Below are 27,847 nucleotides of genomic sequence, written 5' to 3'. Positions count from 1 at the left end.
TTCAAGCGATGAAAGGAAAAGCCAAAAGGAGAAAAAGAAGGCGAGGGAGTGAGTTGCAAAAGCCAGCTAACGCTAGATGGTACCGAGTTAGAGCCAGTCAAGGACTCAGAAAGCCGAGTCAAGGACATCAGCACTCGACGGGTCATGTTTCGTTCGTATAAATACAGGATCCGCAAGGACATATTTGTCATTTCAAAATCAAGTCATCTCCTCCTTAATAACCAGCCTGATAATAATAATAATAAAAAAAAAAGAAAACACGAAAGCTTCGTTTTTCAGACCAAAAACACCAGCCAGCGAGCCAGAGAGAACGAAAAAGATTTTATTTCTCTTCAAGGACTTCTTCTTCTTCCTTTTATTATTAATTTCTCTCTTTTGTTCTCCATTTTCGATCTGCAAATTCAACGACAATCTTCGATCTATCTTTTTACGTTCCTGAATTTTCTCCCGGTAAGTCTGCTTATTCTCTCCGTTATCTCTCCGTTATTTACAAACCCTAGGTTTTTGTAGAGGGTACTGACTGTAGTTACTTTTTGTTCATTTGATTTAATTTAACCCTACATTGATGAACTAATGGTTTTGTGTTTGTGGATTTGTGGAAATTAGGGTTTGGAATCGAAGCGAAGGAGAAGAACAAAATTGGTTGAAGTATGAGCATCGATAGCCCTGGGAAAGGGGAGAATTAGGGTTTTCGAGCTTTGAAGATTTCAGGTTTTGAATTCCATGGGTGATGGAGGTGTCGCATGTATGCCTTTGCAGCACAGTAATAATAATATCATCATGGAAGAAAGATTTCCTGTTCAAGAAAAGAATACAACAACAACAGTAACAGCAACAGTTCCATCAACAACAACAACAACGAAAGTGGAAACTGTAAACAACAACAGTAACAGCAGTGGTGGTGGTGGTATTAGTAATAATAAAAATAATAATAATGTCAGTAGTGGTGACAAGAAGGATAACGGGAAAAGTTATAGTAGCAACAATGGGGTGACCGGGAAGGTGAAGAAGGTGAAGAGGATAGTTAAGGTGAAAAAGGTGGTGAGGAAAGTAGTGGCGGGGGAGAAGAAAGGAGTGGGATTGGTGAGGGAAGTTAAGAGTGCTTGTGGGAGTGGTAGTAAGGAAGTAGTGGTGTTGGAGACGAAAGAATCAGGATTGAAGAAGGAAGAAAAGAGCAAGGAAGTGACAGCTGAGAAGAAAGAATCAGGATGGAAGAAGGAAGTGGCAGCGGAGAAGAAAGAATCAGGTTTGAAGATTAGTAGTGGTAGCAAGACAGTTGAAAATGGTGATGGTTTGGGTTCTGGGGATGCTAAGTTGCAGAGTGGTAGTAATAATATTAAAGAGGAAGTTGAAGAGGGGGAATTAGGGACATTGAAGTGGCCGCCTAAAGGGGAAATTGAGAATGGCGAATTTGTTCCTATACCAGAGAAGCCAAGGAGAAGTGAGATTGAGAGAGGAGAGATTGGTAGTGAGAAATGGAAGAAAGGGGATATAGAGAAAGGGGAGATTGTTTCTGGTAATAAATGGCCGAGAGGGGAAGTTGTTCGAGACGAAATCGAGAAAGGTGAGTTCATTCCGGACAGGTGGAATGGTAAAGATGAGTATGGCTACATTAGGTCTCGTGGCAAGTATGACATGAGTAGGGAGCGGACGCCACCTTCCGGGAAGTATTCTTGTGAGGATGTTAACCGAAGGAAAGAGTTGACTAGAAGTGGGGGTAGCCTGCACAGTAAAAGTTCTATGAGGTGGGAGAGTGGCCAGGAAAGGAGTACAAGGATCAGCTCAAAGATTGTTGATGAAGAAGGTTCGTATAAGAGTGAGTACAGCAATGGTAAGAACCCTGGAAGGGAGTATTCTTCGGGTAACAGATTGAAACGTCATGGTACCGATTCTGATAGCACCGAGCGCAAACATTATGGGGATTACTCTAGTTCTAAAAGCAGGAGACTTTCTGAGGATGGTTCCCGCTATGCTTACTCAGAGCACTATTCACGTCACTCTGTGGAGAGGTTCTATAAAAACTCTTCTTCCTCCAGAGTATCTTTATCAGACAAGTACTCATCCAGGCATCATGAGTCCACTTTGCCCTCTAAGGTTGTTTATGACAGGCATGTTCATTCCGACTGGTCCCCACATGAGAGGCCCCGATACAATGATCACAGGGACCGAAGTCCAATCCGTCATGAGAAATCTCCCTATGGCCGAGAAAGGACACCATATGGACTGGAGAGATCTCCATATGGGCGAGAAAGATCACCATATGGACGTGAGAGGTCACCATATTGGCGAGACAGATCCCCATATGGACATGATAGATCCCCCTATGGACGTGAGAAATCCCCATACGGACGAGAGAGATCCCCGTACGGACTTGAGAAATCACCTTATGACCGAAGCCGCCATTACGAGCATAGAAAAAGGAGTCCTTCTTATGTGGAAAGGTCCCCACAGGATCGAGCCCGGCACCATGACCGCAGCGATCGGACACCAAATTACTTGGAGCGATCCCCACATGATCGTGCTAAGCCCAATAATTATAGAGAAGCAAGTCGAAAGGGTGGAGCCACTGAGAAGCGGAACTCTCAGTATGGTAATAAACAGCAGGAGGATAAGATCAGCCAAAAGGATCCTGATGTAAGGGACACAGAACCCCCAGCTAAGGAATCTCTAGATAAAAGTAGCGTGCTTAATTTTGATGGTTTGGATGAAAAGCATGCCAGCAGTGAAACTCGCATAGAAGAGAAGTCCGAGAGCCCAAGGATAAATATTAAAGAACCTCCTCAAGTTGATGGACCTCCTCCTGAAGAACTGCAATCTATGGAGGAAGATATGGATATATGTGATACACCACCACATGTCCCTGCTGTGGCTGATACATCAACTGGTAAATGGTTTTACCTAGATCATTTTGGTGTGGAATGTGGCCCTTCAAAGTTATGCGAGCTTAAAGCGCTTGTTGATGAAGGAAGTCTTATGTCTGATCACTTTATCAAGCACTTGCATAGTGATAGGTGGTTAACAATCGAAAATGCACTTTCACCGTTTGTGCCAGTGAATTTCCCATCTGTTGTGCCAGATGCTATAACTCAACTAGTAAGCCCTCCAGAGGCTCCTGGTAATCTTTTGGCAGATACTGGAGATATCGGGCAATCTTGTGCTCAGATTGGCGAGGGAGTATCAGGGAATTTTCTGAAACCACCAGCCTGCCCTGATCACAGTGAAATTGCTTCTGAGTCTTTAGAAGATCTACAGATTGACGAAAGAGTTGGAGCTCTATTGGAGGGTTTTTCTGTTGTTCCTGGCAGTGAGCTAGAGACTGTTGGAGGTATTTTTAAAATTTTCTTTCTTTTACTTTTCATTTTATAGCATTAAATAATTTTCTGGTTATTTAATACTAATGTTTATTTTTTGTCTGTTTGGATACTTCTTACATTCTTTCTTCTTCTTTATCATCCTGCAGAAGCTCTGCAAATGACATTTGAACATGTGCAATGGGAGGGATGTATAAAAGCAGAAGGTATATAAATGAATGCCAATATCAATCCTGTAATTAATTTATTTTCTCGTTTTCTTGGGTGATCTCCACCTCAAGTGTCGCACATCTTCAGACAGTCTCTTCCCAATATTCACAAAACAAGTCAGTTGCCATAACTGATTATCCAGAAATGCTGACCAGTGTCTTCTTGAATGAACAGGTTTTACCTGGCAGCGAGCTACCACTTCTGAACAACGGGATGAAAACAGTGATGAATTACTAAGACATTCTGATGTGAAAACAAACGTAGCTGTTGAAGCATGGCCAGCTACTCTTGCTGACAAGGATGATGGCTTTGCCTCTTCTGTTGATTCCACTGACTGGTTTTCTGGCCGATGGTCTTGCAAGGGTGGGGACTGGAAGAGGAATGAGGAGTCTGTCCAGGACAGATTTACTCGAAGGAAACTTGTTCTTAATGATGGATTCCCAGTGTGCCACATGCCAAAGTCAGGGTGTGAGGACCCACGGTGGCATATAAAAGATGATTTGTATAATCCTTCTCAAAGCAGGAAGCTTGACCTCCCTCCTTGGGCTTTCTCCAGCTCTGATGATAGAAATGATACTGGTGGTGTCAGTAGATCAACCCTCAATAAACCTCCAATAACAAGGGGAGTGAAAGGAACCGTGCTTCCAGTGGTCAGGATAAATGCATGTGTGGTTCAGGACCATGTTTCTGAGACCCGCACTAAAGTTCGAGGGAAGGACAGATATCATTCAAGATCTGCTCGAACTCATTCTGCAACTAATGATGTGAAGAGTTCATCAGTGGAGTGCGATTCACAATCCCGAATTGTCAATGATCAAGACTCACATGGATCTTGGAAGTCGACTGCATCACTTAACACTCCCAAAGACCGTCTTTGCACAGCAGATGACTTACAATTGAATTTGGGTGACTGGTATTACTTAGATGGTTCTGGCCATGAACGAGGTCCCTTATCATTTTCAGAGCTTCAGAATTTGGCGGATAAAGGTACCATCCAAAAGTATAGCAGCGTTTTCAGGAAATTTGATAGGGTGTGGGTTCCAGTTGCATCAGCCACAGAGACTTCTGAAGCCACTGTCAGAATTCAACAGTCAAATGTTGAACTGTCTGGTGGTTCTTCGGGAACTCTTTTGAAGTCCCAGACTGCTGCTAATATTGAGAGTAACAAAGATTCTAGTTCATTTCACAGCCTTCATCCACAGTTCATTGGTTTTACCCGGGGGAAGCTACATGAATTGGTAATGAAATCGTACAAGAACCGGGAGTTTGCTGTAGCCATAAATGAGGCCTTGGATCCATGGATTGTTGCAAAACAGCCTCAGAAAGAGCTCGATAAACATATGTACCTCAAATCAGGTATGGATGAGTTGATCATCCAGGTTTCCTTCTGTATCTACAACTGAGTAATATTAATTGTATGATCAAGTATTAGATGATCTTCTTGCTGCTCTCACTTTGCACACGTGCCCTGCTGAGAGATGAAGCATTAACAGTTCTCCTCCTGCTTCCTTCAAATTTCTCTTCTTTTGTCCCATGCCTTTGTTTTGTCACAAATGATTGATCTTTGCTGTGTTGCTGGAAATGTTTAGATGGTATTTATTTATGTGTTCTCCTTAAGTTCTCCGCAGATGGTACTGTCTGAAACTTTTGGTTTGGGCCATAATTTTCTGTGCCGTGTTTTCTTGTGGTTGATCAACATCCCTATTTCCGCACTGAAATCCTTGTATTTGATTGTTTGTCGTTATAGGTGTGAAACTTGCACTCGCTTTTCCTCCATTACCTTGTTTTCTCTTTACATATGCTTTAGGTTTGTGTTCTTGTGTCCACTATTGTCATCTCTTTCAAATTCTGCCTCTCGTTCTTCATGCTTCAGCAATTTTTGCTTCCTTCCCTTTCATTTGTTTCTTTCTGTATGTTTTGCTTCAACTTTTGCTCTTTGCTGTGCTTCTTTCTGGATTATATGTTATCGATATATTAAAAGGTCGATCAAACACATATTGCAAAAAGCTATTGTTATGGTTGCGCTAAATGAATTGTCTGTTACATCTGTGGCAATCATATATCTTTGTTCATTGCATTGACCTGTGCTCTATTTAGCTCCATTTTCTGAACATATGTTTGCATATGTTTTCTATAACTTCCATGTTGTACTCAATCTGAGGCTCTTTTTCTGGGGCTGGTGAGTTGCAGAAATAGATGTACGTGTTGGAAAAAGAGCCTGGATGCAGCCTGACCAAATTGTTAAGGATAATGAAATGGAGGAAGACACATTGCACAAGGTTGAAACCACTTTTGAGCAACTATGTGGTGATACCAATTTCCACAGAGAAGAGAGCATGTGTTCAGAGATTGAGGCAGGAAGCTGGGGTTTATTGGATGGTCATATGCTGGCACGAATCTTTCATTTTCTGAGATCTGACTTGAAATCCCTAGTCTTTGCTTCCTTGACTTGTAAACACTGGAGAGCTGCTGTTGGTTTTTACAAGGGCATATCAATACAGGTTGATCTTTCATCTGTGGGTCCCAACTGTACTGACTTGATGGTGAGGAGTATCATGGTAAGTTTTATATATGTTTGGCATTACAGGCTATAGTCAAGTCTTTACCTTTCTGGGGGTAATATGATTTATATGTTTGCAGAATGGTTATAACAAAGAAAAGATTAATGCAATGGTGCTGACGGGTTGTACAAATGTCACTTCTGGCATGCTTGAAGAAATTCTCTGCTCTTTCCCATGTTTATCTTCTATAGATATTAGAGGCTGCAGCCAGTTCATGGAGTTGGCCCATCAATTTCCACGTGTTAGTTGGCTCAAGAGCCGCACAAGGATCCCTGAGGAGTCAAATTCTAAACTAAGGAGTCTTAAACAAATCAGTGGGAGAGATGATTTTGGGGAGCTGAAGGAGTATTTTGATAGTGTGAATAAGAGAGACTCAGCAAATCAATTATTTCGTCGAAGTTTGTACAAACGCTCAAAAGTGTTTGATGCTAGAAAGTCATCATCCATTCTATCCAGGGATGCTCGTATGAGGCGATGGGCAGTCAAGAAATCTGAAAATAGCTATACAAGGATGGAGGGGTTTCTTGCTGCAGGTTTGAAGGACATAATGAAGGAGAATATCTTCGATTTTTTTGTGCCTAAGGTACCAATACTTGTTTTATATTGATATGAGTTGTGCTGGCTTGAGTTCTTATTCCTTTTTTTGTATATTAATCAGGTGGCAGAAATTGAGGATAGGATGAAGAATGGCTATTATGTTGGGCATGGATTGAGGTCGGTCAAGGAGGATATTAGTCGAATGTGCAGAGATGCTATTAAGTAAGTTTATCTTTAATTGCTACTTTATACTTGTTTGTATATCTAGGCATGTCTGTATCTGCATTTGTTTGGTTCTGTGGTCTGGAAACATTGTATAACCCAAGACTGTTTAACAGCAAAACCATTTGCCCTTCCTTTTAATGAATCAAAAGCTTACGAATTTCTGTTTCAATTGTTACTGGAAACAATTGCTGATGTGATGCTGACGGCCTACATTTAGTACAAGGATCTCCTTCAGCTTTGCTGCTGTATTTTATATACTTGTATTTTGCTCTTTCCATGCTGGAATATTTGCAATGCAGATTTCTACAATTGCATGCCAGCATTAAGTGTAATGAAACCACTATGCACACCTCTCTTTCTTTCTTAACAATACTTTACATTGGCGGACCTCAATTTCTTTCTTTATCATAACATCATCTTGATTATTTTTGTGATACTATTTGTTATATATGTACATCTATAATTGCAGAGTAAAGAATCGGGGTGCTGGAGACATGAATCACATCATTACATTGTTTTTCCAACTAGCCTCTCGTTTGGAAGAGAGTTCCAAGTTTTCTTATGAAAGAGATGAGCTCATGAAGTCATGGAAAGATGATTTATCTGCAGCATTGGATTCTGCTCCAATGAAACATAAGAAGAAAGCTACTGGAAAGAAGTGCATGAATAGGAGCAATGGCACTATCCCTGCAAATGGTAGTTTTGATTATGGAGAATATGCATCTGATCAGGAAATTAAGAAGCGTATATCCAAACTCAACAGAAAATCCATGGATTCAGGAAGTGAAACTTCTGATGACCGGTCTTCTGAAGATGGCAGGAGTGGTAGTGATAGTACTGCTTCAGATACAGAAAGTGACTTGGATTTCCGATCAGAAGGTCGAACTGGGGAGTCAAGAGGAGACGGATACTGTATGACAGATGAGGATGAACGTGAATGGGGTGCTCGCATGACAAAAGTGAGTCTGGTTCCTCCTGTTACTAGGAAGTATGAAGTCATAGACCAATATCTTATTGTAGCAGATGAGGAGGATGTCCAGCGAAAGATGTCTGTATCTTTGCCAGATGACTATGCTGAGAAGCTTGATGCACAGAAAAATGGCACTGAGGAATTAGATATGGAACTTCCTGAAGTCAAGGGTTTCAAACCTAGGAAACAGCTTGGAGACGAAGTTATAGAACAAGAAGTTTATGGAATTGATCCCTATACCCACAATCTTTTACTTGATTCCATGCCTGAAGAAGTGGACTGGCCTTTGTTGCAAAAACATATGTTTATTGAAGATGTGCTACTCTGTACCCTGAATAAGCAAGTCAGGCACTTTACTGGTGCTGGGAACACTCCGATGACATATCCTATACAGCCTGTTGTTGAAGAAATTGAACAAGCTGCTGTGGAGGATTGTGATATACTAAAAATGAAAATATGTCGGGGTATCTTGAGAGCCATAGATAATCGACCTGATGACAAATATGTTGCTTACCGGAAGGTTTAGCACTTGAACTTGATAGTATCCTTGCCCCCAAAACACACACATGCACCAAAAAAAAAAACACAAGAAAATTCTTTGTTCTATATTTTTCTCCCTTTATGGTTATTTTACACCCCTTCTTTTCATCATCAGGGGCTTGGTGTTGTATGCAACAAAGAAGGTGGTTTTGGAGATGATGACTTTGTTGTGGAGTTTTTGGGAGAGGTATGAATTCTGACTAGTTGAAAAAACTGCATTTAAGGAGCACCTGTCATTATTTGATTGCATTGTAAAATAATGTTTTACAGAACTTTTAGAAGCTGTCATGGGTGGTATCCTTTGGGATGATAGGATACGTAACTGCTGATGTGCTGCCAGGACCATCTTCTTTGTACTGGCAGATTCAGTGTGTGATCCTGCAATATAGTTTTGAATGATATCTTCACGTTAGATATTATTGGTCAGAGGTTTCTTTGGTTTTAACATCTCAAATACATCAGTAGAGAAAAGTTAAAAAATAAGGCTGTCTTATGATGCAACTCCTAGTGTTGTTGATAACTTGGCATTCATGTAATTACTTCTAATTATCCATTGCTAACATTGGAAAGTGCACGTTGCTGAAAGTAATAACTATGCATTGGTTTGCTTTCATAATATTTCTGCATGTGATGCTCGGGTGCTGTACTTTAGAATAAATCTCTGGTGTTACATGGTGTTAAAGCTTTAACCCTTTTTCTTTTTCTTCACTTTAAACTTAATTTTTGCAGGTATATCCTGCATGGAAATGGTTTGAGAAGCAAGATGGGATTAGATTATTACAGAAAGACAGTAAAGAACCAGCTCCAGAATTTTACAACATTTATCTTGAGAGGCCAAAGGTGTTGTGTTACTTGAACTTCTGTAAATGGGTTTGTCATATCTTGTCTCCTCTTGCTTTATTGAATTTCCTGATATTTTGTTGCTATTCTGCAGGGTGATGCTGATGGTTATGATTTGGTTGTTGTTGATGCCATGCATAAGGCAAACTACGCAAGTCGCATCTGTCACTCATGCAAACCTAATTGTGAAGCAAAGTGAGTATTGCTACCCTTTTATTCACTGTTTCTGATTAATGTGCTGAGGTATAAAGCATTATTCTGGAAAGCTTTGCTAGTTATAGAATATCAAGTAAATGGTGGTTCAGTGACATTATTTTACATCCATGCATTTCTTTTCACTCTCTTGTTGTTAGATATGAATATTACAATCTTAGGAAGGTAGATAATCGAATTAGATGTTTAAAGCTAGAAACATTCCATGAATGACAATCCGTGATAGGCAAAGCTCCAGATCTTAGAATTAGTTTCTGGGTGGATGGTGTTATATGCATGCATGCGGGATGTGATGTGTTTTTCTTTGATTGTTTTTGTTTTCCATGATGACTTGTGGGAATCAAAATGTTTGGAATCTGTAATTGATTACTTCTTTGTTGAGTGAGATAATGCTGCACCATCTGTTTATTTGTTGTTCAATGAAGTATTGTTCTATTGAAGATTGATCTGATTTTGAAGCAGCAGTTATTGAGAAAAAAAGGTCACCGTGAGACACTTGTTGTAAAAAGAAAAATGCTGTTTAATATTAACAAAATTTCAGTCATTCAGATTAATATCAATGTGAATGCAGAGTTACTGCTGTAGATGGTCAGTACCAGATTGGAATCTACACTGTCCGTGAAATCCAACATGGCGAGGAGATAACATTTGATTACAATTCCGTGACAGAGGTGCATATCATTTTCCTGTTGGCCTTTTCACACTGTAGAATATAAATTCAACTTTTTTTTTCATGTCCAATGGTTGGAGACCTTTCATTTTGCAGAGTAAAGAAGAATATGAAGCGTCTGTTTGTTTGTGTGGTAGCCAAGTTTGCAGGGGCAGCTACTTAAATTTGACAGGTGAAGGGGCTTTCCAAAAGGTACAGACTAGGATTGAATTCTCTTTTCAGAAAAGTATTGAAATATCTTATTACTGTACTTGAAGTTTGTGTTTTTTTATTTGATGTCAACTGAACATTGCTGCTTATCAGGTGTTGAAGGAGTGGCATGGATTACTGGATCGTCATTATTTGATGCTTGGAGCTTGTGAATTAAATTCTGTGTCTGAAGAAGATTATCTGGACTTGGGTAGGGCTGGTTTAGGCAGTTGCTTACTTGGTGGGTTGCCAGATTGGGTGGTTGCATATTCTGCTCGTCTGGTAAGATTTATAAATCTGGAAAGAACAAAGCTTCCTGAGGAAATTCTGAGGCATAATTTGGAAGAGAAAAGGAAATATTTTGCAGATACATGTCTTGAGGTCGAGAGAAGTGATGCTGAGGTTCAGGTAAATGCATAGTGTATGTGGGCACTTGAAATGCTCTTGTGAAGTCTGCTGTTTGAGTGACTGCTTGTAGTTACTTTTGGTACTCTTTTTTTTGAGCAGGCTGAAGGTGTCTACAACCAGAGGCTTCAAAATTTGGCTGTTACTCTTGACAAGGTCAGTATTGCCTTGGTAATTATTTGAACTATCAGCTTTTGATACAAAATTTTGATCTCTGATATTTAGGTCCTAGGACTGTTGATTTTATGTCTCAGTCTGAAATGTACTGATGTAGAACCACCAGCAAGATCATCCCTTCATAATTGCCTTTGTTTTACCTATCATACCTTGTTCCTAACTCATAGAACATGGTTATAGAGTCTGGGCTTTGTGATACAAAACTTCTTCTGATATTTAGGCCTTAGGGCTAACAATTACAGGTCTGAGTATGAAATCTAACCTGTAGAAATGATTTAAGAACTGCCTTAATTTTCTATCCATTTATTCCATGTTCCCAACTCATTGAACATGATTATAGTTTGGCTGGCGAGGCTCTAGGTTTGAGGTCTGAGCATGTTGATTTTTGATGTCTTCCATCAATATGAAGTCGTGAATTCTTAAATCTTCTAAGTTCTATGCAGGTGAGGTATGTAATGAGGTGCATATTTGGTGACCCAAAGCAAGCTCCACCTCCGCTGGAGAAGCTTACTCCTGAAGAAACTGTTTCCTTCCTCTGGAAAGGAGATGGATCACTTGTTGATGAACTTCTGCAGTGCATGTCTCCTTATATGGATGAAGACATGCTAAATGACCTCAAGTCCAAGGTTTGTGCGCATGATCCGTCAGATTGTGATGACATTCAGAAAGCTCTTCAGAAGTCTTTATTGTGGTGAGCAGCAGCTTATATTGCTTCTGTTTTTTCCTTTGTGTGTTTTCTTGGGAAAAAAGGGGAAAATTCTATCGAATTTTTTATTTTTAAGGTTGAGGGATGAGGTGCGCAGTCTTCCATGTACATACAAGTGCCGGCATGATGCTGCAGCTGACTTAATCCATGTTTATGCTTATACAAAGAGCTTCTTTAGAGTTAGGGTAAGTCTTCGCTGAACCAGTCTCCACTAACTGGTTTTGTCTATTTTCTTGGCCCGGGAACTACTTATGCTGGCACCATTGCATGCTTTTTATTCTATCTTCAAGTAACATGGTAAATTTCTTGCAGGAATATGATGCATTTACTTCTCCACCAGTTCACATTAGTCCACTTGACTTAGGCCCCAAATGTGCTGATAAGTTAGGGGGTCTTCCCCACAAGTATCAAAAAACCTATGGGGAGAACTATTGCATGGGACAGTTGATATTTTGGCATGTCCAGACTAACACCGAGCCTGATTTTACCCTTGCTAAAGCGAGCAAGGGCTGCTTGTCATTACCTGAAATTGGTTCCTTTTACGCTAAGGTTCAGAAGCCATCACAGCAGCGCATTTATGGTCCCAAGACCGTGAAAATGATGTTGGAAAGAATGGTAAGTTTCATTGCGCTATCATTTACTGCATGCTGTTTGATATCTCTGTACCACAAGATGTTAGCTTTGCTCGCATCCTTGCTTTAACTGAAGCTGCCCAGATTTATCTTTAACTCCGGAGATGATAGGCATGTGTCATGCTTAGGCTTGACAAGTTTTTCAGGCTGAATCCGAGATACCTATGGTTAAAAAATGACTTCTGTAAACCAAAGTTGTCAACCCTGATCACATTAACCTAGAATCACTTTAGCCAAACTATTTTCGAACCAGATTTGTTAGTGTGTGGTTTCATATCTGTTGACGTTGTATTTTCAGGAGAAGTACCCTCAGAAACCGTGGCCCAAGGACCAAATATGGTCATTCAAGAACTCCCCAAGAGTTTTTGGCAGTCCAATGCTAGATGCTGTATTGAACAATGCCCCACTAGACAGAGAAATGGTACACTGGTTGAAGCACAGGCCTCCAGTATACCAAGCGATGTGGGATCGATGAAGTTGCTCTCCCCGGACAGGGTAAGCAGCAGGGGGTTGGTGATTATCATTAATCAGGCATCAAAAGCTTGTGAAGTGTTCTGGAATGGTTTCTTCATTTTAGTTCACAGCTGCCCCTTTTAGTGTGGGAGTTGGTCATCATTCCATAGCATCTCTCCCCCTCTGCTTTCTACTCCCCATTCTTGTTAAGTGTACAGTCTTTTATTTTGTTTTTCTTTTTCATTTTTTCCTTACTGTAATTTTGTAATTCATTGTTTGGTAGCAAAGAAAAATGAAAAGGAAAATTTCCCATCAATTTCCTCTCTCTCTCTCTCTCTGCCCTGCTTTCTGTGAAGAGAACAAAATGGCGTAAACAGGTAAAAAGCTCAGGGGTCCTGCCATGCCTGCTAATTTCTAGCTGCGCTCTATCTTCCCTGACAGGCTGACCCCTATATAATACTCACGCCCAAACATCATCCTCGCTTGCTACTTTGGCTGCCGCACACCCCTCTCATCACTCATTCTCCACCGTCTGATCACCCCCTCACCTAAAAGCAAAACCCACCCTTTCCTGACATATAACTGTACGAACAACCCCAGCAGCGCTCTATCTTCCATAAATCCCGTTATTTCCATTAATCTCGAGTGGCAGTAGTAATCCAGACCGTACTCCCATGGTTTATCTTACGGGTTTCCACAACGCCGATGACTTTCAACTCCGTCGACATGTTAACCCGTCCCTTCTCAGTCATGACAACAGCAATCCCTTGACTTCTCTGCCCCCTCCGGCATCAAACTTCACCAACTACTTGAACGAAGATGGCAATTACTATTAACACCCCACCAGCCTTGAAACCAGTCGAGTCAACTAAACCTTAAGGTTGCTTCACTCTTGTCCCGCAACCAGTCGAGTCAACTCATCCGTATGAATTTGTCTCCTCGGTCTTGGACAAGTTGTGAAGGCTTAAGATTGAAGAGAGAATTAGAAGAAGAAAAGAAATAGAGGGAGAAGTAAAAAGAACTTAAAGAACGGAAATATTCATTCCATAACAACTCGAGCACAACAAATTTGGAATATTTTTTAAAATCAAATTTGTAATATATATATATATATTTCCTCTGGCCCGTTGTTCTTTTTTGCTGAAGGGAAATCATGGATGAAATCATAAGGGAGATTGATTGTTCGAGAAGTGGATTCTTAGAAGTTATTTTTTTAATAAAATTGTATTTATTTGTTATTAAGAAACTTAACCAATAAAAAATATTTTTTAGTTAAAGAAAAATTTGATTTATTTTTTTTTTAAATATTTTTTTTATTTTAAGTGAAATTGTTTTCCTAGAAGTTGTAAAAAATTTAAAATTATCATATTATTGGCTAATTATATCAAATTCGGTTTTTAAATTTTTGATTGATATATATTTGTTTTTATTTTTTTTCAATTTAATTTCTTAAAATTTAATTTAATTTGATTTTTATATTAACTTTGGTCCTCATTTTTATGATAGTTATTTTTTTATCTTGTCTTTTTTTATTTGAAATGTTTTATTTATCAAATTTAGTTCCTTTTCTTTTGATTGTTACTTATTTTATTTGAAATAATTTATAATATTATAATTATAATTATTTTAATTTCATCATCTTTCAATTTTTTATTTGTTAGATTTGATCTCTATTATTTTGATTATTATTTATTTTATTTCAGATAATTTATGAAATTAAGTTTTTTTTAATTTCATTCTTATTCAACTTTTTAATTTGTAAGATTTGTTCGTCATTATTTTAATAAATTTTTTAAAAAATATTAATAAGCTATTTTCCAGCTTATTTTTCATAACATAACCAAATACTCGAAAATATTTTTTAACTTATTTTCCATGACATTACCAAACATAAAAAAAAAAAAAATTCATTGCAAACCAGGGCTTGGCCTAGCGGTGGAAGGGGCTTATCTCCTTCCACTGCACCTGGGTTCGAGTCCTGGCGTGCACGCCTGTCACCCCCGCGGTGCCTTACATACCTACTGGGTTTGCAGGGTATTCAGTGGGCCGTGGGGATTAGTCGTGGTGCGCGTAAGCTGGCCCGGACACCCCACGTAAATAAAATAATAATAATAATAATAATAATTCATTATCCAAAAAAATTATTTTAAAAAAATTATTTTCCAGCAAATAAATAAAATAAAATATACACCATATTTCCATCATTTTAGATGTCATGTCAATCAATTTTATTATCTTTCTTAAAATATTTCCATTTCATTTTATTTTAGTTTTTTATATTTTGTCCCTATCAAAGTTTGGATTACATCTCACAGGTGACAATACTAATAAAATCACCCTCACAGTATTACCAAAGTGGCCGGTCAAGTAAAAATTAAAATTAAAATTTAATTCAAGTTTTGAATTATAAATTTAAATTTAACATGTTAATCTCTTAACACGAGCTTCCATGATATCGAGATTGAATTTCAAAGAAAAATAAGTCTGAATTTTAGTGCGTGTGGTAGGCCAATAGCCTCAGATTTTGCGGCTGTCAAGGATTTTTGCCTTCTTTTGTCAACAGTGAGACTCGGAGATATTAACCACTTATGATGTCCCACTGACTTACTTTTTTATAAATATTTCTTCAATCAATTTTAAAATAAAAATGTAACAAAGAAAATAAAATGTCACTCATAATGTTTTTTTATCACTTAATTTTTTTATTTCCAATTTAATTTTTTCATATTAAATTAATATTGAATTGTATTCGAAGTTTTATTTATTTAATAAAATAAAATAAAATAAAATTTTATTAATTTAAATCAATTAAAACTCTGAGATTAAATTTCTAGCCGTATAGACTTACTAGCCATGCGCCATTTGCACTTTGCCGATTAACAAGTCGAGAACCTCTTGTGGTTTCTTAACAGCCAGTACTGAAGTGACAGTAGGTTTTTGGATTTATATAAATACTCACGATTTCATAGGAGGTAGGTGGAAAAGCACGCAAAGCAATTTGCAGACGAATATCGAATGCCGGGAATCGGTAATGACAAAGCAACGATCTCTAGATACATCCCTTTCGGGCCTTCGGCAACTCGAAGAAGTCCTCTCATCTTATTTAATTAATTACAAACTAAAGATAGGGGTTATATAACCTGGCGGAGAGGAGGGAGATCTTTGCATCCAGTATTCCCCTCCCATCTTCCTGACACATTTAGCCTACGATGGAGTTTGAGCTTGTGAATAAATAACTGACCACCACAGACATAGAGTCTTGTCTGGCTTATACAACGGCTAATCTCTGGGCTTTTCAAATGGTGCAAGGAGAAAACGCTATCAGTTTTAATGCAAGAGATCCTACTGGAAAAGAGTGGGAATTCAAGCTTTGTACAAGGAACCATATGGTCGTTGCAAGAAACCCGTCATCAGAGGAGACTGGTTGGACTTCGTCCGTGAGAAAGGACTTACAGTCAATGATTCTATCATCTTAACAATGGTAGCAGATGTAGAAAATGGAATCAGCTATAACATTAGAGTTGAGCCGAATACGGAACTGGCTATATAATTCATCTACATGTATGCTTCAGCTATTGAATTACGTATAAAAATCTGTAATATTTACTCTTGTTGTTACAGTACCTCATGCATGTTTTGTTTCCCAGTAAAAATCTGTAATATTTTCCTGTATTTTGCTTTGAATATTGGTTTTACTCTTGCTTTGAATATACTCTGAATGATTATAAAAAACAAAACCTAATGCTTGCTTTGTTGCTTGGCCCTTTTTTTTTAAAAAAAAAATTCTGGATCTTGACATGACTTTGTTCAAGATGATGGCTTAGGTTTTTAAGCGTGGCATCAATTTATCTTCCTCAATAATCAGCCTTCGGGTTCTTCTTGGCACGGAAGCGGTGTGCAGCGCTCTTACTATTATTCCACATATATGGGCTCCTTATGCTTTTCGTTTTGGGGTCTTGTGATGTTATACTACATGTCATTTACATGTAATATTGGGAGTTCATCCAGCTTCCTTTGTTCATGTGTCTCTAGGCTCTCTGTCTACTGGTTTACATGCTCCCTGTTTACTATTTTACAATCTTCCATGGTTCTTTGATGTCTGTAGGTCCTCTTGTCCTCCTGTGCGCCTACCCCTAGGTGTTTTGCATGTATTCATGTGTGTGTGTGTATCAGTAAACTTGCTTATTGATGTTGTGTTTCGTTAATAAGATTATTGTTTTATTTTTACGTCTTCATTCATTCTTTGTTCTTTTTTTTTGGCTACTTCCACTGTGAGTCATGTTTGTAGAGAGGCAACTAAAGTAGCAGATTTGGGAAGTGAAAGAGGTTATAATTCATGGCTGCCTCCTCCTTGCATGGTGATCAGTTAATTTCCCACGTTAGTTATGTAGTCTGCTTTCACCTGATTGTCCTGTCATTGGCTCTAGTTCGGAAACCCTTTTTTTGTTTTCGACAATAAGGTAGATTCTAGCACTACAGATCCCAAGGACTATTCTCTTTCTGTCCTCTCTGATATTTTGATCACTAAGTGATTGAGCCAGAGAGCTGTGGATGTTTCTATTTCAGGCCTCCCCTCGGACAGCATACATGATTTGGAAACCCGTTTTTTTTTTTTTCCTACCCCTAAGATCCATTGTTCTCACTTTGCCTAGACCTGTAACCCACCCGTAGGATTCAGGATTCCAAACCCTAGCTAGACCAGCAACCAACCCCACAACAATCGAGTCCCATTCATGCACCAACGTATAGGCTAACAACGATACCGTTCCTTTTTCAGGACCTGTTTGGCTGGCTAGCCTTGTAATGCAACAAATTGATTTTATCCATGTACCATTCGTGGCCGTCCCCAGCTTGTGTGCACATCCAATAAGACCATTCGCGTCCCCCAGCTTGTGATCGAAGGTGGGTATTTCTTCCAAAAAGTCACGGCACATGTGGGTAATCGGCAGAGTAATTAGTCACCTAACACCTATAAAATATCTCCAAGGTTCACCGGTCTGGAATTATTCGTTCTTTTTTCTTTGAAAAAGATATTCTTACAACACGCTTTCGATTCCCAAAAAAGGACACCGATCAAACCATTCCCGGCCCTAAATACCTTTTTTTCCGGTGATAAGTAATATTCTATTCCAAAGAATTCCTTTCGTGGGCAGGTGCTTCAGAGGCGCATTCAAGGGAATCTCGGGACAGGCACAGGCAAGTATATATTTGCTTTTGGAGACGGAGAGTGAGAAGGGCCACTCTCTACCTTCCAAGATGAATAAATTGTAGTCAAACAATTCAGATGTGCTGGAAGCTCTTTTGGCTGATGTAAATATTAAAATTAAAATTTAATCCAAGTTTTGAATTATAAATTTGAATTGAACGGGTTAATCTATTGACACGAGCTTCCATGGTATCGAGATTGAATTTCAAAGAATAAAAAGTCTGAATTTTAGTGCGTGAGCTAGGCCAATAACGTAAGATTTTGCAGCCGTCAAGGATTTTAGCCTTCTTTTGTCAAAAGTGAGACTCGGAGATATTAACCACTTATGATGTCCTACTGACTTACATTTTTATAAATATCTCTTCAATCAATTTTAAAATAAAAATGTAACAAAGGAAAAAAAACAAAGTTACTCGTAATGTTTTTTTTTTATCTCTTAATTTTTTTATTTCCAATTTAATTTTTTAATAGGAAATTGATATTGAATTGTATTTGAAATTTTATTTATTTAATAAAATAAATTAAAATTTAAATTCAATTTCTAGCCGTATACACTTACTAGCCATGCACCATTAGTAAAAAATAGATAAAAAAAGAGAAGTTTCATTTGCTTAAAAAGGAACATGGGCGGAATAAAAAAAGAGACTCCTTTTGTGTCCATGTATATTGTAAGAATTTTATTTTTTGTGTCGGAAAAGTAGTTTACCTGTATCAATTTAAAAATTAAAAATAATTATTATAGTAATTTTAAAATCTAATTTGGGATTTTACCTTGGACAACACCAGGGCTACGGGTTAGAAGTTCAATCTAGATTGACCTAATTCTATTTTAAAACAACCAAAGTAATTTAATTTGCCTTAGACCAAAAAACATTTTGAAAAAAAAATTAATAGAATTCTTGCTTGGATTTTATGTTAAGTCAGGTCGGATTAATTTCTTATTTCTTGTTTTTTCTTAAAACATGACAGGCCTTAGGCTAATTCACCGGGTCAATCCAAAGTTTATAACTAAGATGAAATAGATGGTAATAAATATAAAAGGTAAAATAGGTTTTGTTATGTTTTAAAATGTTTTAAAATGCTAATATAAAAAATAAAAAAATTATTATTTTGATATATGTATTAAATAAAAAACATATATTTACTAATTAGTAGTATAGTGTATTACTTATAATTAGTTAATGATGTTTCTGCATATACCTAATTGTCTGGGCAGGATCATATTGGCTGCTGGGTTATCGATGCTGGCGAGGGGCACTTCGTCGAACAAGAAGTCAACAACTCACACACCATCATTTCTTTTCTATTGGAGGCATTTTGTGCTTCGCCCATGGACTGTATTGTGCCTCTAGTCTCTGCCACTGCTGCTTTCAGTGAAGAAAAGCATGGAGGTCATGCTTAGGCCTTTTCCTTATCATGGCACAAGGATTAAAGCACATGTAAGTATAGAAATAGCCACATGTTTGAATCCTATAAATTTTTATATTATTAAAAATTTATATGATTCTTAATTTTAAAATTTATAAAATTAGTTAAAATAAATGTAAATTAATTTAAATATTTATATTAATAAAAAAATACAGTACTTACAAAATGCAAAGGAGAATACGTGAATTCACGCATATTGTGTTAAGAGGCTGATATGTAAATTTTCATACTAAAGTTTTCACTTCAAAATAGAGGTGAAAATGATGATTTCAGCATTTTTGAATTTCTAGCACAATTCACTTATTTTATACCCTTTTGGAAATGGTGGCTTATGTTTTAAATATTTTTTAAAAATACATTTTTATTGAAATGTTTTATTAAATTGATCCTTTTTTAAAGTATTTCTTTGATAATTTTAAAATATTGATATTAAAAATTAAAAAAATATATTATTAAACCCAAACTTTTAATTGGTAGACTGTTGTTTTCACATATGACATTCGAAATCAGTGAAGCATTTTACAAATGGGAGGCCCCTAGTCGGCGTGTCAACATCGATGATAAAAACACCAAAAGAATACACAAGCAATCGCTCTCTGCCATGGCATTAATTTGCTGACGAATTAAGATGATGGTAAGGTGAAGCCAAGAGTCAAGACTGAAGCCTCCACCGTGTCACCAATACGCTACCGATGGCAAGTTTTAATTTAAAGATAATTTTTTTTATATTAAAATAATAATATATTAAATTGAATTGGGTAGCTCTTCAAATTGAGTTTACCTTCCTATAAAATCCACAATTCATGTTATTAATTATGAAAATATAATAACTTAATTATAAATAATTAAAAATGATTTAATAAAAACTATTGATTGAAAAAAAAGAAAGAAGAAGCTGTATTTTATAATAATAGAGTGCTTTACCTGCACTTGTGACGTCACCAGTGTACTGAACTGAATACTGGGAATCGGTAATGAAAAAAACGACGACATCTAGATACCGACCTTACATCCCTTTCTGGTAGCTCCAAATATACAAAAGTACCGAAAAATTCCTCTTATTTAATTATTGACAAAATAAAGATAGGGGTTATATAAACAAGGCAGAGTGGAGGGAGAGCTCCGCATCTTGTATTCTCCTCCAACCTTCCTAATAGATTTAGCCTACCATGGAGTTTGAGCTTATGAATAAACAACTGACCTCCGCGGACTTAGAGTGTTGTCTGGCTTACACAACGGCTAATCTCTGGGCTTTTCAAATGGTGCAAGGACAAAACGCTGTCAGTTTTAATGCAAGAGATCCTACTGGAAAAGTGTGGGAATTCAAGCTTTGTACAAGAAACCATGGTCGTTACAAGAAACCCGTCATCAGAGGAGAATGGTTGGACTTCGTCCGTGAGAAGGGCCTTACAGTCAATGATTCTATCATCTTAACAATGGTAGCAGATGCAGAAAATGGAGTTAGCTATAACATTAGAGTTAAGCCGAATACAAAACTGGCTATATAGTCCTTTCAGTTCATCTACATGTAAGTTTCAGCTATTGAATTTCGGATAAAAATCTGTAATATTTACTCTTGTTGTTACAGTACCTAATGCTTGCTTTGTCCATCGCCTCTTTTTTAATTTCTGGGTATGAATTTGTCCAATATGATGGCTTAGGTTTTTAAGCGTGGCATCAAGTTATCTCCCTCAATAACCAGCCTTCGAGTTCTTCGTGGCACGAAAGCGGTGTGCTGCGTTCTTACTATTATTCAATATGGACTCCTTAATTATGCTTTATCCTTTTGGGATGATCTTGTGCTCTTATAATACTGCATGTAATTTACATGGAATATTGGGAGTTCATCCAGCTTCCTCTGTTCATGTATCTTCATGTGTCTCTAGGTTCTTTGTCTACGGGTTTACAAGCTCCATGATTACTATTTTGTCCTCCTTTCGCGGTGCGCCTACACCTAGTTGTTAGATATATATCAGGAAACTTGCTTGTTGATGTTGTGTTTCATTAATAAGATTGCTGTTAATTTTATTTTTGTGTCCTCATTCATTTTTTTTTTTGCTACTTGCAATGTTAGTCATGTTTGGAGAGAGGCAAATAAAGTAGCAGATTTGGGTAGTGAAAGAAGTTAGAATTCATGGTTGCCTCCTCCTTCTCCTTGCATGGTAATCAGTTAATTTTCCACATTAGCTATATATGTAGTAGTCTGCTTTCACCTGATAAACCTGTCTTAATTTGTCTCCAGTTCCGAAACCAGTTTTTTGTTTTTGACAATAAGGTACATTTTACAGATCCCAACGACAATCCTCTTTGTGCCCTTTCTGATATTTTGATCACTTAATGATTGAGCCAGGGAGCTGTTGATGTTCTAAAATTTCAGGCCTCCCCACGGACAGCATGCATGATTTGGAAACGTTATTGATCATGATTTAGGTGGTTCTTAATTAATTCTGCTAATTAAATTCAAGTCTAACGGGCTTTTAATTCATTTCAGCAACAAGTATTATACAGCATCTAATTATTCTCACTTTGCCTAACTAGACCAGCAAAACACCCGTAGGATTCAGGATCCCAAACCCTAACTATTTTGTTAGAGAAATAATATAAAAAATGGGACATTATTTTTTGAGTACATGAAATATAGTAATTTCACTATTTAATTTCATTTATTTTTTTAATTTCCTTTTTAATATTCTCTTTGTTTTTAAAAATTTCCTTAATTTAAATATTTTTTTCTTTTTTTGAAATCAAAGGCATTCTAGATATATAGGGAGTTTTGACAAATCTTCAAACTTTTGAATGATTTATAATACAAGATAATGTTGAGAGTAAGAGAAAACAAAACAATTACATCTTTTATAGATTAAGTCAATTAATTATTGAATCTCTTCAATAAATTGTAAGATTTATCTTATATAATATTACTTGTTGATTGATTTTTATAACATGCAAGTATATAGTAACATGAAATGTTAACATACGTTTTAATAAACTTTGAACTAATGGACCGACATGTCATAAAATTCAGATTGACAAAGATAACTATATATTTAACCTAGGTTACTTTGGAAAATATTGATATGTGCGTCTATAGAGGTTGGTTGTGCCCTTCATCTTTCAATAAGACTAACGTTAATCTATAGAATCATTTTTAAGGTTATACGAAGACAAAAGTAATTGGAGTGTGAAATAGTTGATCGGGTGAAGCAAGTGGTTACTGGGTCTATGTACAAAGAACTTCGAAATTCTGTAACCAAGAAAAAAAGTTGACCGTTGGGTAATTATTGCCTATGTTGTTGTCGTTAGAGTGGGCTCTTAGCTAGCATGACATATTCTGCACGTTTCTTTTGTTGTGAACATAGACTTTTAAGATATTATAAAATAATAAATACCATCTAGAAAATAAAAAATTTAACAAAAACTTTCTCTCTGGGTTTACGAAAATATTACAAAAACTTCTTCTTTTTAATCTTAAATGTTCTTAATTATTATTCAATATGATAGTCACATTGAGAATTTAAAAAATTTGGAGAAATAATGCAAAAAAATGGAACATGATTTTTCTAGTACACGAAAAAATAGTAATTTCAGTATTTAATTTCATTTATTTTTTTAAATATCCTTTTTAATATTCTTACTCTGTTTTTAAAAATATCCTTAATTTAAATATTGTTTTTTTTAATTAAATCAAAGACATTTTAGATTTTGCCCACCCGTAGATTCAGGAACAATAAAAACTGACCTGGGCATTTGCAAGAACGACATTTTCAATAAAAAGCTTTCTTTGTTCGTGTGTCTCTAGGCTCTCTGTCTACTGTTTTACATGCTCCCTGTTTACTATTTTACGATCTTCCATGGTTATTTGATGTCTGTAAGTATATATATACGCTAGCATGACACACACACACACACGTAGAAAACGCTATCCGTTTGACTGCAAGACATCCGACAGGAAGGGTGTGGGAATTTATGCTTTGTACAAGAAATCATGGTCGTTACATGAAACCCGTCATCAGAGGAGAGTACTGGTGGACTACGTCCGTGAGAAAGGCCTTACAGTCAATGATTCTATCATCTTAACAATGGTAGCAGATGCAGAAAATGGTGTCAGCTATAGCATTAGAGTTGAGCCGAAAACGGAACTTGCACGACATTAATCAATTTGTTGTATTTCTAAAAGCCTGTTGGATTGAAAATGATCACAGATGTCCTTGCTGCCTACCTTTTCATTTGACTATTTGAATCTCTCTTTCCATCCCTTTTGGCTTTGCAGTCTCTTTCCAAGAAAAACTGTGGCTTGAAGGTATTGGCAGTATATATTTATGGCTCTAAAAAATAAGATTTTTGATTTGAGGCTTGAGAATATTGCAGTTATGTTGAATATTTGATAGAGAAAACTTTGTTATTATTGTGGTCTTACCCGGCTCGAATCTTGATTAATTAAAATTCTGCTTGGTTATCGGATATCGAATAATTTAAAAAAAATAATAAAAAATCTAGTTTCTGGGGCCACCATCTATCGGTGGCAAGCGTTGCTAATTGGCAGTCCGTTGTGCAGCTTCTATGATTTTATTTTTTTTCAGATTTAAGCTGGATTATTTTTTAATCAAAACTAAAGCTTAATAATTTTATGGTTATGTGTGACTCCATCCTCATTTGTTCATATGGGCTGGCTACTTATGGTTGCCCTTTTGATCAGGTATTGTGCTGTCACGTGTGATTTGTCAGCGAGGAGGCCATATGTATGATCATACAATACCAGAAACTTTGCTTGTTGATGCTGTGTTTTGTTGATAAGTTTGCTGTTTTAGTTTTGTATCTTGATTCCGTTATCTTGGTGGATCATGTTTAGCATTCTTGGTTTTTTATTTTGTGGTTTGCTGGGACTGTTTTGTCACCTTCGACTAGCAATAAAGTGTGTGAGTACAAGAAGAAATAATGAGCAGAAGAAGAGAGAGTAAACGTGAGGAGAGAAAGATGTAGGGGAGCTCCCAAGGGTAGCAGCCCATGATGTTGACCGCGCCTCAATTGTTTTCCCTGGAGGGATTGGTTTTACTGTTCAGAAAACCAAAGATAAAACACACACACAGTGCTACTTGCAACGTTAGTCATATTGGGAAGGAGGCAAATAAAGTTGCAGATTTGGGTAGCTAAAGAGGTGAGAAATATAAGATGAATAAATATTTCATTATTATATATTTGAACAGATACAAAATAAAAAAACCCTAGTATATTTATAATAGAAGATGCATGTTGAGAGTAAGAGAGAAAACAAATCAATTATATCTTATTATAGATTAAGTCAATTAATTATTGAATCTCCAATAAATTTTAAGATTTGTCTTATATGATATTATTTCTTGATCGACTTTTATAATATTGAAGTAATAGTATGTAATGTTGACATACGTTTTAATAAACTTTTAACTAATGGACCGACATGTCTTAAAATTCAGATTCACAGAGACAAATATCTAGGTTACTTAATTTGGAACGTGATAGGTGCTTCTTCTCTCAACTAATCTTGGCTTTTCTCTTTTGAGTGGGCCAAAGAAAGTCGCTACTTCAAGCACGCGATAGGGTTAATCTAGGCAACTTGTGTTCGTACAATGTTCTGCATGGTGCCTCTTGATTCTAGGTCTTTGACCTTTTTTTCTAGTTCAAACCTTACCATCTATTTCCGCCATAGATTTTCTGTATATGTTGTTCCCTTCATCTTCCGATAAGATTAACGTTAACCTATAGAATAAATTTATGGTTATATGAAGAAAGAAATAATCGGCGTTTAAAATAGTTGATGATTATTAAAAAAAAAAAAAGTTGATCGAGTGAAGCGAGTGGTTACATGGGTAGATGTGTACAATGAACTTTGAAATTCTGTAACCGAGAAAAAAAGTTGAAATTCGTTTATTAGCTTGAGCTGACTAAACTCAGTTGCCATCATGACATTCTAATTCTATCTCTATTTACCATTAATGATTGCCTATGTTGCAGTCAAAGTGGGTTCCTAATAAACATCAGAAGCATGAAATCTGCACGTGCTTCAGTTGTGAAGGTAAATTACAATGACCTTTTAAGATATTATGCAATAATAAATACCATACTATCTAAAAATCTAACAAAAACTTTCTTTTCGTTTACGAAAATATTTCAAAAACTTTCTTTCTTTGAGTTTCTTTTGATTTCTTATTTATTGTTTAGCTACATCAGAGATGAGTTTGAATGATAGAGAAAGTACAGAACAGTTTAATGTGTGCTTTAGATGTTGATATTGAATCATGTTGTTGTTTTTGCTGCCTTAATTTGTTCTTCGTGTATCAGGTGTCTAAACCAGAAGATGTTTTTGATGATGAGGTCTTGTGATGCCATTACGTTGTGAGTGTCTCTGTTGGGTTATTTTTCAGCTTAAGAAAAAGTGAGTGGGTATCAAATATGTGCTTGCTAGGATAAACTGAGGTTAGGGGGTCTTCCCCACAAGTATCAAAAACCCCCAAGGTGGGAATTATTGCATGGGGCAGTTTGATATTCTGGCATGTCCAGACTAACACAGAGCCTGATTTTACCCTTGCTAAAGCGAGTAAGGGCAGCTTGTCATTACCTGAAATTGGTTCCAGGGCAGTTTGTCATTACCTGAAATTGGTTCCTTTTACGCTAGGGTTCAGAAGCCATCACAGCAGCGCATTTATGGTCCAAAGACCGTGAAAATGATGCTGGAAAGAATGGTAAGTTTCATTGCGCTATCTTTTACTGCATGGAGTTTGATATCTTTGTACCACAAGATGTTAGCTTTGCCCGCATCCTTGCTTTAACTGAAGCTGAGCAGATTTATCTTTAACTACGGAGATGATAGGCATGTGTCTCATGCTTAGGCTTGACAAGTTTTTCAGGCTGAATCCGAGATACCTATGGTTAAAAAAGGACTTCTGTAAACCAAAGTTTGTCAACCCTGCTCACATTAACCTAGAATCACTTTAGCCAAACTCTTTTCGAACCAGATTTGTTAGTGTGTGGTTTCCTATCTGTTGACGTTGTATTTTCAGGAGAAGTACCCTCAGAAACCGTGGCCCAAGGACCAAATATGGTCATTCGAGAACTCTCCAAGAATTTCTGGCAGCCCAATGCTAGATGCTGTATTGAACAATGCCCCACTGGACAGAGAAATGGTACACTGGTTGAAGCACAGGCCTACAGTATACCAAGCAATGTGGGATCGATGGAGTTGCTCTCCCCGGACAGCGTAAGGCGCCGCATCGGGCGGGGGATTATCATTAATCAGGCAACAAAAGCTTGTTAAGTGTTCTGGAATGATTTCTTCATTTTAGTTCACAGCTGCCCCTGTTAGTGTGGGAGTTGGACATCATTCCATAGCATCTCTCTCCCTCTGCTGCTTTCTTCCCGTCCATGTTAAGTGTGTGTTTATTACATGATTTTAATTTGAAAAAAAGTAGTTTTATAAAATGTAATTTTGATTGAGGATGTTTTGGTATTTTTATATATTTGATTAAAACTGTAGTTGAAATTGAAATTGAACAAAAAAGTAATTTAATATGTTTGGTTAAGAATACTTTTTTTGTAAAATAATTTCAAAAAATATATATTAATATTGATAGTTTTGAATTTATATATTATAAATTTAACTACTGTTATTACATCATGAAATAAAAAAATATTTTATTATTACATTAAACTATCTATAATTTTATCATGTATGAAATACATCCAACAAAAACCATAATTTCTTTGGTTTCTTATATGCACAACAACATCTTGAATGAAATTGAGATTGCAATCTCCATTTAATTTATTATTAGTGTCATTAAATAATATTAAATACTAATTTTTTTAAATGAAATACAATTAAACATAAAAAAATAATTTTTTATTTTATTTTACTAGGTCGGATAGATTGTTAGTTATGTTTTAAAATATATTAATATAATATTTTTTTATTTTATAAAATTTATTTTTGATATTGATATATAAAAATTAATTTAATTTTTATTTTAAAATAGTAAATTAACAATAATTTAACCATAATCCAAACATGGTCATAATCATTATTTATAAGAAGAAAGTTAGGGATGGCTTGACATTAACATATAAAGAAAAGAATCTCTATGATAATAAAGTATAATAAATTATTTTTATTTTGGCATAAATATCTAGCACTTTATAGATTTAATTTATTATGATGGGTAGAATCTCTATAGAATAAGAGCTCAATTATTTGTAAAACATGTGAAAGCAGCGCTTGACTGCTTTTTTTCTAGCCCTTCGTTCGCAATGCAGTAAATAATGGGATTTATAAACAGTAATTTTGTGATTCATTGTTTGGTAGCAAAGAAAAAGGAAAAAGGAAAATTTCCCATCTCTCTCTCTCTCTCTCTCTGCCCTCCATTCTGTGAAGAGAACAAAATAGCGTAAACAGGTAAAAAGCTCAGGGGTCCTGCCATGCCTGCTGATTTCTAGCAGCACTCTTTCTTCCCTGAAAGGCTGACACCTATATAACTGTACTCTCACGCCCACGCATTATCCTCGCTTGTTCCTTTTGTTGTCTGCACACCCCCTCATCACTCA

At 36.6% G+C, this 27,847-nt stretch overlaps 1 protein-coding gene and 1 long non-coding RNA gene across 4 annotated transcripts; one reads left to right on the top strand and one right to left on the bottom strand.

Annotated features, from left to right (window-relative positions):
• The first annotated feature begins 231 nt into the window (after positions 1 to 231).
• Positions 232 to 12,955, top strand: LOC105110033 (probable histone-lysine N-methyltransferase ATXR3). Of its 3 annotated transcripts, none has more exons than XM_011004936.1 (20): positions 232 to 450; positions 607 to 1,179; positions 1,219 to 3,325; positions 3,461 to 3,517; positions 3,696 to 4,877; positions 5,712 to 6,079; positions 6,162 to 6,665; positions 6,741 to 6,841; positions 7,314 to 8,334; positions 8,470 to 8,541; positions 9,084 to 9,194; positions 9,289 to 9,389; positions 9,979 to 10,078; positions 10,174 to 10,269; positions 10,381 to 10,674; positions 10,774 to 10,827; positions 11,292 to 11,539; positions 11,631 to 11,739; positions 11,867 to 12,169; positions 12,485 to 12,955. In XM_011004936.1, the coding sequence occupies exons 2-20, from the start codon at positions 724 to 726 to the stop codon at positions 12,659 to 12,661; spliced, it is 7,461 nt and encodes a 2,486-aa protein (XP_011003238.1). In that variant the 5' UTR covers positions 232 to 450; positions 607 to 723; the 3' UTR covers positions 12,662 to 12,955. The 3 variants fall into 3 exon arrangements, with proteins under 3 accessions (XP_011003238.1, XP_011003237.1, XP_011003236.1); XM_011004935.1 differs by having other exon boundaries at positions 607 to 1,182; XM_011004934.1 differs by having other exon boundaries at positions 607 to 3,325.
• On the bottom strand, positions 11,953 to 25,977 carry LOC105110034 (uncharacterized). Its single transcript, XR_839392.1, has 3 exons — positions 25,901 to 25,977; positions 25,824 to 25,868; positions 11,953 to 12,032 (listed from the first exon to the last, which is right to left on the bottom strand). It is a non-coding gene; the product is annotated as an uncharacterized LOC105110034 (long non-coding RNA).
• Between the last annotated feature and the right edge of the window lie 1,870 nt (positions 25,978 to 27,847).

The sequence above is a fragment of the Populus euphratica genome, unplaced genomic scaffold (assembly GCF_000495115.2).
Source record: "Populus euphratica unplaced genomic scaffold, PopEup_1.0 scaffold431.1, whole genome shotgun sequence".
In the NCBI taxonomy this organism is placed as follows: domain Eukaryota; kingdom Viridiplantae; phylum Streptophyta; class Magnoliopsida; order Malpighiales; family Salicaceae; genus Populus; species Populus euphratica.
Note: the sequence above shows the minus strand (reverse complement) of the source record. Positions and strands in the feature narration are given on the sequence as shown.